Below are 8,994 nucleotides of genomic sequence, written 5' to 3' on the forward strand. Positions count from 1 at the left end.
TTTTGTTGAAGCCGCAGTGCTTGGTTGCTTGTGAGAACTTTATATGCAGTCTCCTTTCCATCGAGACAGTTTGACTAGCCAATCAGAAGTAGTCACATGGTTAGAGACCACACTGCTGGGTCTGGTCTATATGAAAGAATTCAAATTGAGAACAAAAAGGAATCTGGAAAGATTTAGTCAGAGGTGGCACATCCTCTGAGCCTATTCAGCTAACTGCTGTTGTCTAGCTTATCTGAGGTATTTTTCTTACATGACTACAACCATGACAATGTCAAATCTTTGTGTGAAGAGGAGTCTTTTATTCCTTAGCACTGTTAAATTAAAAAAGCAGTCCAGATAACTTTAACTAGTGATGGATGAAGTACATAGAGAGGAGGGCCTGGGATTTTAAAGTCTAGACTACTGATTATTGTATTTGCATTAATGTTTGTATCTAGAGCTATTGTACTGAAAAAGAAAATAAATAGTGCCCTTTAAAGTCTGCACCAGACATGCAAACATCAAGTCCAAAAAAGCTGGGACATTGTCTGAAATTATTATAGGAACAGATACAGTGAACTGCAACTCGTTTCATTCCATATACAATGGGATTTAGCAAAATGACAAACATTATTTACTTACTTACTCAAAAAATACACAATATTGTGACTTCCATGCCTTCAAAAAAAACCCTAGAAAGACGGCTGCAGACAGTAGCTCTCAGATGCCCCTTCTTACAGACTGCCACTGGGTTAGGGTTAGTCTAACCCTAACTCGTCTCACGGTTTAAATTGAATTTGAATTTAAAACTGCGAGACACTGTCTCTGTCAGAATGGAAGTGCCGTAAGTGCCAATATAAAATATTTTCACTTTTTAGATTCTTAAAAAAAACATCGACTTTATTCAAATACAACATCTGGCAGATGCATTCATGAAAAAACACAATGCAAACTTTATAGACTGAGAAATATGAATAAAACAGAAAAAAGTCAGAGGTCTAATCTGGGAATAAATCATGTATAGACCTGTTTTAGAAGTAGATACATGAAGAGCTGCACCCTTTAGCTTTGTTAGCTTAGCAATTGCTAACATAACTACAGCGAATACACTGTTACCAATGTAGTTAAGGTAGTTTCAGCAATGTGAGCTTTAGCAAATGTAGCTAAAGCTAATGTAGCTACATAAACCACACATATAATGTAGTTATGTAGATCACGTAGCTAATGTTAGCTTTGATTGTATAGATATCCATAAGCTTTGCGAGTCTTAGCTTTAGGTTAGTTATCGACATACACTATATTGCCAAAAGTATTCGCTCACCTCATGGGAATCTTTCACCATTCTTCCAGAAGCGCTTTTGTGAGGTCACACACTGATGTTGGACGAGAAGGCCTGGCTCTCAGTCTCCGCTCTAATTCATCCCAAAGGTGTTCTATCAGGTTGAGGTCAGGACTCTGTGCAGGCCAGTCAAGTTCATCCACACCAAACTCTCTCATCCATGTCTTTATGGACCTTGCTTTGTGCACTGGTGCACAGTCATGTTGGAACAGGAAGGGGCCATCCCCAAACTGTTCCCACAAAGTTGGGAGCATGGAATTGTCTAAAATCTCTTGGTAAGCTGAATAATTCAGAGTTCCTTTCACTGGAACTAAGGGCCAAGCCCAGCTCCTGAAAAACAACCCCACACCATAATCCCCCCTCCACCAAACTTTACACTTGGCACAATGCAGTCAGTCCTGGCAGCCGCCAAACCAAGACTCATCCATCAGATTGCCAGATGGAGAAGTGCGATTCGTCACTCCAGAGAACGTGTGTCCACTGCTCTAGAGTCCAGTGGCGGCGTGCTTTACACCACTGCATCTGACGCTTTGCATTGCACTTGGTGTTGTATGGCTTGGATGCAGCTGCTCGGCCATGGAAAGCCATCCATGAAGCTCTCTTCACACTGTTCTTGAGCTAATCTAAAGGCCTAAAGGCCACATTAAGTTTAGAGGTCTGTAGGGATTGACTCTGCAGAAAGTTGGTGACCTCTGCGCACTATGCGCCTCAGAATCTGCCAAACCCACTCGATCATTTTACATGGCCTACCACTTCATGGCTGAGTTGCTGTCATTTCCAATCACTTCCACTCTGTTATAATAACATTGACAGTTGACTGTGGAATATTTAGGAGTGAGGAAATTTCACCACTGGACTTGTTGCACAGGTGGCATCCTATCACAGTACCATGCTAGAATTCACTGAGCTCCTGAGAGCGACCCATTCTTTCACAAATGTTTGTAGAAACAGTCTGCATGTCTAGGTGCTTGATTTTATACACCTGTGGCCATGGAAGTGATTGGAACACCTGATTTCAATTATTTGGATGGATGAGTGAATACTTTTGGCAATATAGTGTAGCTTATGCAGCTAACGGAGCTATGGTAGCGTTATAGTGTTTTTATGGAGGATAAGCTTTAATCCTGTAATCAGACTGTTTATTTGGCTTAATGAAACATTTTGCAACCAGGTTTTGTAGTTCAGGTCATCCTTATCCCTTACCAAACAGAAAAGTTTGATCGGATGTTATCATGAAAGTTTTAGCGTGTATTTCCAACAGTGTGGGGTTTCTGTTTAATGAGTATGCATTCATAATAATGAAAAGCAAAGTTACACAGCTGGCTGAAAGTCACCCATTAACATGGTGGAGTGTTACAGAACCAAAATGCAGATGGTGGGTTCTGATCACCAGTCAACGGTCTGAGCTGATCTGGTGTTACCATTGATACTTGGTATCAATTTTATGTTTCCTTAAATCTCAGAATTAACATTATAGCAACCCCCACCAGTGTCTCCAGGTTTGTAGTTTACTTATCAGGTAGTTGTTAACAGCCTGAGCTCTATGGTAACATGAGTCACATGTGGACCTTTTGCATGTGACATCACAAAATCTGAACAACTCTGTCCAGCCCACGCTTGGACAGCAATGGGACATGGTACTTACTGGATACCAATGCTACTCTGTGTGTAGTGTAGTGATTTCCAGTACAGAATCATGCTTGTTTTTAATGTAGTGCTGACTGCATGCTTGCTTTGTCCCTTGCTAATAGAGATTTCTACAGATACTCTTAATTTTTTGATGATATTATGGACTGCTTTCACTAAAAGTGTTCGCAATTTTGCATGGAGGAACGTTTTTCCGAAAATGCTCCACAATTTTGAGAAGTAGTTTGTCCCAGATTGGTGAACCTCTGCCTATCTGAACTTCTAAGGGACTCTGCCACTCTAAAATGCTCCTCTTATTCCCAAAATTCTTGTTGTTGTCAACTAACTGGGCAAGTTGCGAAATGCTCCTCCAGCTGTTTTTCACTAGGACCACTTACTTTCCCAGCCTTTTTTTAGCCCCGCCCCTGATTTTTTGAGATATGCCAATGCCATAAAATTCAAAGTGAGCTAATATTTTTTCATAAAATGGTAAAAATATCTCAGTTTCAAGATCTGATGTGTTGTTTGTGTTCTATTGTGAATAAAATATGGGTTTAGGAGATTTGCATTCTATTTTTATTTACATTTTCCAGAGTGTCCCAACTTTTTTGGAACTGGTACTTTGAACAAACCTCTGCTTATGGAATTTCCACTTCCCTTTTCACATCCATTTGCTCGCAGCATTCTCAGACCTGCAGCTGAATCACAGTCAACATCAGCAGACGGCTGCAACCATCGTCAGCGACGTTCTGTAACGGTCTCATCGAGGATCTTTAGACTGAGCTGGACTTCATAGCAAAAAGGTTTCTGGTCCACATCCCAGAGAACAGGGCCTTTAAGTGTGGAGTTTGTATGTTTTTCTTTCGAGTTCTCTTTGAGTTCCCTGGCTTTTTCCCACAATCCAAAGACATTAGACCGATCCTAAATTGCCCATCAATGTGGCTGCTTCTTTGGCCCGTAACACAGAAAACCACCGCAGACTTTCTTCTAGCTGCCTTCCTGGTTGTTCTCCCCATTGGATTTAAAAATATATGGTGTATGCGTTTCACAGTGGTGGTAAAGGAGCATCAGATTTTGTCTGTGGATTTCATGGTGGCTCCACCTGTGATTGATATGATTTCCATATAGGCCCCATCTCTAGAGATCCACTATAGATACTACTTGTAGTAAATATGGGCAATGGCAAGGATCTTTAGATGGGGCTGATTCAATCTTGCATGTCACATGGGCAATCACAGGTGGGACCACCATGGAACCAATAGACAAACCCACATGTGGCCCACATGGATATGCTGACTGGGCGGCCTCTCGACCAATGGCCACTGGGACTGGCTCCAGTACCCTACAACCCTGAGTGGGACAAGTGGTACATACCATGGAAGGGATGGATTTTATGACTTAGATATGTGCTAAATTTACACATTATCTTTGTGGTGTAGTAGCATTAACAAGCTGAAATACTCAGAAATATCCTACTATTATTTGGTAGCCATGTTTGATATCACTATAACATACTGTAATAGTCACTTTAGTGACAGGTGTTTACAGTGAAGATTAGGTTGCATTCAGTGTGCACTTTTAGAAATTATTAATGGATTCAAATACACATTGTGGATTTATGATGAATATGACTTTCCTAAAGAACAGTTTTAGCTTAGTTTGACTGAGTTTTGCGGAGAGGAAATAACAGTAGACATACAGAAATGATCATGGATGACTTTTAGGCTATCTTGTTGAGAAGTTAGAAGCACCCTGGACTGTTGGAGTCACTGATATACAAAAATTACTTCGAGCCATCCTAAACTCAAACATGGCTAACTGGCAGACACTGCCTTCTTCAAGTTTTCTGACCTTCTTAGCAGCACGTTTCTGTGTCTTACTGTTCTGTGTGAACAGACTTGCAGAGGTGTTAAGTGCTGTGGCCGGTCTTCCTGTGTTCTAGCTCTGCTACTGATGTTTCCACGAGTGGAAACTTCTACTCTAAGCTCACACCACCTTCACCACAAGTCACAAGTCACAAGCGAGAGCCAGCTGTCGACTGTGCATGTGAATCTGGTTTACAATGATATTTATAGATCACGGGGGGGTTTCAGGAGCCTGCTTTGTCTTTATTTGAATCAAGTCAAATGCTTAATGCACTGACATAATGACCTTTCTGTGTTTTTTCCCCATCCTTGAGACATACTGCACATCAAAGTAATTCCAAAAAAGTTGCAGAGAAAGTATTTTTATTTGTCTTAAAGTGTTTATTTACAAATGTGAGGTAAAAGGAAATAAAACAGGCATCGTCTTTGTTCACTTCCTCCTCACTCTGGAGTAAACACAGTCCGTCTCAGCCCTCTCCCCTTTGTGATGTTGCTTGCTTGGTTTGTTCAGGCTCAGAGCAGCATAATGGAGAACATCTGCATCTTCACTCTGGTAATGACAAAATACCAAAGACAAATTTAAGAGAAATACTGCACTTAAGTTTGACATGCTTTACTATTATGCAGCGAATTTTGCTTACATGTATGTCATCCACCATGGCGTCCAAAGATGCAGAACCAGCAAAATACAAAACAGTACCTGCAAATCACAGTACAACACAGATTAATTACAGTCAACATGGAACATTTGTTATGCATTTATTCTAAAAAACATCTAACCTCTGCAGATGGAGCACAAGTTTTTCTTCATCTTGTACGTGATGACAGCCAAGACGAGGAGTATGATGATGGAAATGGCCAGTGTCACGCTCAGGCAGTACATCAACATTGAGGAGACTTTAGGAAAACCTCCTAAGACACAGACAAGATAAAACAAGCCTTAATATCTGCATTTGTAGTAATAGATTTATAATAGATGATAAAGCTTGGCAATATATTACGTTTTTAAGATGAAGTGACGTATTTTCAAAAGGTTTGATATTGGTTTGAAAATAAAAAACATGCAAGGCCTAAAGCTCAGTAAAACAACAATAATATGCTTTCTTGAAATGTTAAGTCTTAACAGGGAATCATCTTTTTTTTATGTATGACATTTTCTTTAGGGGCATTTACACTAGGAGTAAAAATCAAACAATGACACCAGTGTGATATCACAGCAATAAAAACAAAACTTGTTGACACCCAATAATGGGCAATTTATTTGCAGGTGAATTCCTGCAAATCATTTTAATTGCACAAATATGTTGGCAGTATTACTACCCAACATTTCCACCCACATTTCCAAACATTGCAAAGACATTGCTGCAATTTTCACATTCCTCGCACTCTCTTTAATATCAGGACTTAAAGCGAATAAACTTCTATTCTTTTTAATACAGCCAATCATTAAAAAGTAGGTTTCACCACATGGTAAATAACAGGGGTGTCCAAACTTTTTTCACTGAGGGCCACGTACAGAAATAAATAATGATGTTGAGGCCAATTTAATATCAACAAGTTAAATGATATTTATTATGTTGGAAACATAATAAAGAAGGGAGCTGGGGGGGAGGAGGGTTGCAAGAACAGCTTGCAAAGAGAGCGGCACAGCCTGGAAGATGAGAGTGACTGACCAATACCGTGCTTAGGGCAAATCAACTGGCTGTCCGCTGATGGGGGCTTGCATTAGATCAGCTGATTGGGACAGAGCTTGACTCCATAGCCTGAACTAAAGCTAAAAGCTTGATTTAATGCCTTACAAAGCAAACAGACAATCAATTTAAAGTTTTTGGGGATTCCAATCAGATTTCATGTGGGCGTATTTCATTTTATCTCAAAATTGGATCATGGGCCGCATTTGGCACCTGGACCATAGTTTGGACACCCCTGGTATATAAGAATGCAGAAAATGAGAAAATGAGTCCACCCATCTTGACAAAGCCCCTCATATTTTTATGTTATTTTTCCAAATTCATGCATCATGTTGCTTAGTCTTATTGGCTACATTCAACTGCAGGCCTTAATGCTCAATTCTGATCTTTTGTCAGATCTGATTTTGTTGTTTGGGGGTTCACACAGCAGTCAAATTTTAAAAAAGGATAGGTATTTGATTCAGAACCACACATTAAAGTGACCTGAATCTGATTCGAAAAGATCAGATTCAGTGTGAATTGTGCTCAGAAAAAAAACAGATTTGGGTCACTTTTATCTGCACTGTGAGTACCTGTTTTGTTACCTGGCTTAGTACACTTTGGGCCTTTGTTTATCATGCTTGATAGCCACATAAAACACAGGTAAAGCACTGTCAGAGACGGAGCTGCAAGTGGCACAGATGGATGTGAAAAATGCAAAAAAAAAAAAAAAACTGTTGAACGCAAATTGTGAAACATCAAAATGCAGCAAAGAAAAGGGAGATTAGTTGCCATTAACTCTAGAAACTGTGAGATTAATCAGGATCTTTACAACCTTAAACAAAACTAATGACAGAGGAAAGTTTCAGCGTTTGGATGCAAACATGATAAACACAACACAAGATCGTATTCTAGTGCAGAAAGTTTGTACGAAAAACACTTGCTGAGCATACAGAGGCCTTGAAGTCTACAATTTTTGATATCCAAAACTGAGTGTTCAACCATTTTTTGTTTCTCTGCTGGAAAAAATATTAAGATATATGTCCCATGTTGGTCCATATCCTCCAGCCCTAATACATATGGGGAATTAAGATATTTTAGAGTTTTTCAATAGAAAACTACAATCAAGGACAACATAGGTTATAAATAATCTACCTGCAAGCTCCACTCTGGTTCCTTTCCCAAACACGATCTCTCCACATGAATCCAGAGCGCAGTAGTACGTCCCTGCATCAGAGGAGCTCACTGCCTTGAGAGCGAGGTTTGAAGTGCATTCTTTCCCAGGATCACCACACTGTCCTGGACTGTGAAACACGACCACAGGCTGAGCTGATCCATGTCTGACCCAGTAGAAGCTCTGCCCTCCTGCACACGGTGCAACATTTATTTTACAGCTCAAATTCACTGAATCCCCTGTCCAGACCTGCTCCAGCACAGGCTGACGGATAGCACCTTGGGTGTTAGACGATGATGATCTGACATGAAGAAAGACTCCTTGTCCGAATTCAATTGTGTTGAATTCTAAAACCCCGCAGTAGTACGTCCCTGAATCGTTCATGCCAACACCTCTGATTATCAGATTGTTTTTGCCTTCTTGTGCAAAGACTTGAAACCTCTCTTCATATGCTGGGAAGATGGAAGCTTTTGGTTTGTGCTTCATCTGAGTCGACACGATGGCAGGTTTGCCTCCTAGGCGCTGATGGTACCAGGACAAGAAAGATACTGACTCATAATCATAGGAGCAGTTCAGAGTTACAGTCTGCCCAAGTATGGCTGTTTTCAACCCGCTGTCCTGTATGATACCAGTGGCTGCACCCTGGTCTGCAAAGACATAAACACAACCTTACTTTTAAATCCTCTCTCTTCAACTAAACTCATTTTAACTTTAGAACATATGAACATAGAGAAAATACTCACAGGTTTCACAGAGGAGGAGCAGAAAAATGTGAAGTGGCATCATTGTTGAAGCTCTGCAGTTGGTGACTCATGAGCTGACTGACTCTCTAGAAGGACATGAAGTTGTTTGTGATTGGCTTGGTTTTAAACTGACACTGGGGATTTGTTGTAAGCACAGGAAGAGTCTGCGCTTATGACCAGAAGTGCTGATTTTGTAACTCTACGCGTCTTCCCACTTGCAAACAGGAGGTAAATGGGTGTGACCTGCTTTAATATTATGCAAGAGAAATTCTCCATTTATGAACAGAGGTGTAGAGAGAGCTGCAGGTTACTGTTTGTTCATCATAGGCAATTTGGTAAAGGTTAATAAAAGGAAGTATGCAGGTAAATGCACACAAGCGATTTCACAATAGTGGTAATTACAACCATGACTTCAATCACAAGGCTAAGCTTTACCCCTGCCCCACAATTGTGAGTCCTCCTTGGGTAGTTGTGAAATCTACCCCTGTGAAATAAGATGACCCTTCAAACATCCTGATACAGAGCATTCAGAAAGCATCCAGACCCCCCTCACTTCTTCAGTTTTGTTATGTTGCAGCTAGGCCTGTTAATAACACGT

At 40.4% G+C, this 8,994-nt stretch overlaps 1 protein-coding gene across 1 annotated transcript; it reads right to left on the reverse strand.

The window, feature by feature from the left end:
* Positions 1 to 5,169: 5,169 nt before the first annotated feature.
* On the reverse strand, positions 5,170 to 8,535 carry LOC121504856. Its single transcript, XM_041779929.1, has 5 exons — positions 8,397 to 8,535; positions 7,635 to 8,300; positions 5,590 to 5,721; positions 5,451 to 5,509; positions 5,170 to 5,359 (listed from the first exon to the last, which is right to left on the reverse strand). Exons 1-5 carry the CDS (start codon positions 8,437 to 8,439, stop codon positions 5,240 to 5,242), a joined length of 1,020 nt encoding a protein of 339 aa, XP_041635863.1. The 5' UTR covers positions 8,440 to 8,535; the 3' UTR covers positions 5,170 to 5,239.
* Positions 8,536 to 8,994: the final 459 nt, after the last annotated feature.

The sequence above is a fragment of the Cheilinus undulatus genome, linkage group 22 (genome assembly GCF_018320785.1).
Source record: "Cheilinus undulatus linkage group 22, ASM1832078v1, whole genome shotgun sequence".
NCBI lineage: Eukaryota > Metazoa > Chordata > Actinopteri > Labriformes > Labridae > Cheilinus > Cheilinus undulatus.

Excerpts from the sequence above, each read along its gene's own strand:
- LOC121504856 (XM_041779929.1), bottom strand. The coding sequence starts at position 8,439 with ATGATGCCACTTCACATTTTTCTGCTCCTCCTCTGTGAAACCT. Across the intron at positions 8,301-8,396 it reads GCTCCTCCTCTGTGAAACCT|ACCAGGGTGCAGCCACTGGT; the intron begins GTGAGTATTTTC and ends ATGTCTTTGCAG. Across the intron at positions 5,510-5,589 it reads CTTGTGCTCCATCTGCAGAG|GTACTGTTTTGTATTTTGCT; the intron begins GTTAGATGTTTT and ends TGTGATTTGCAG.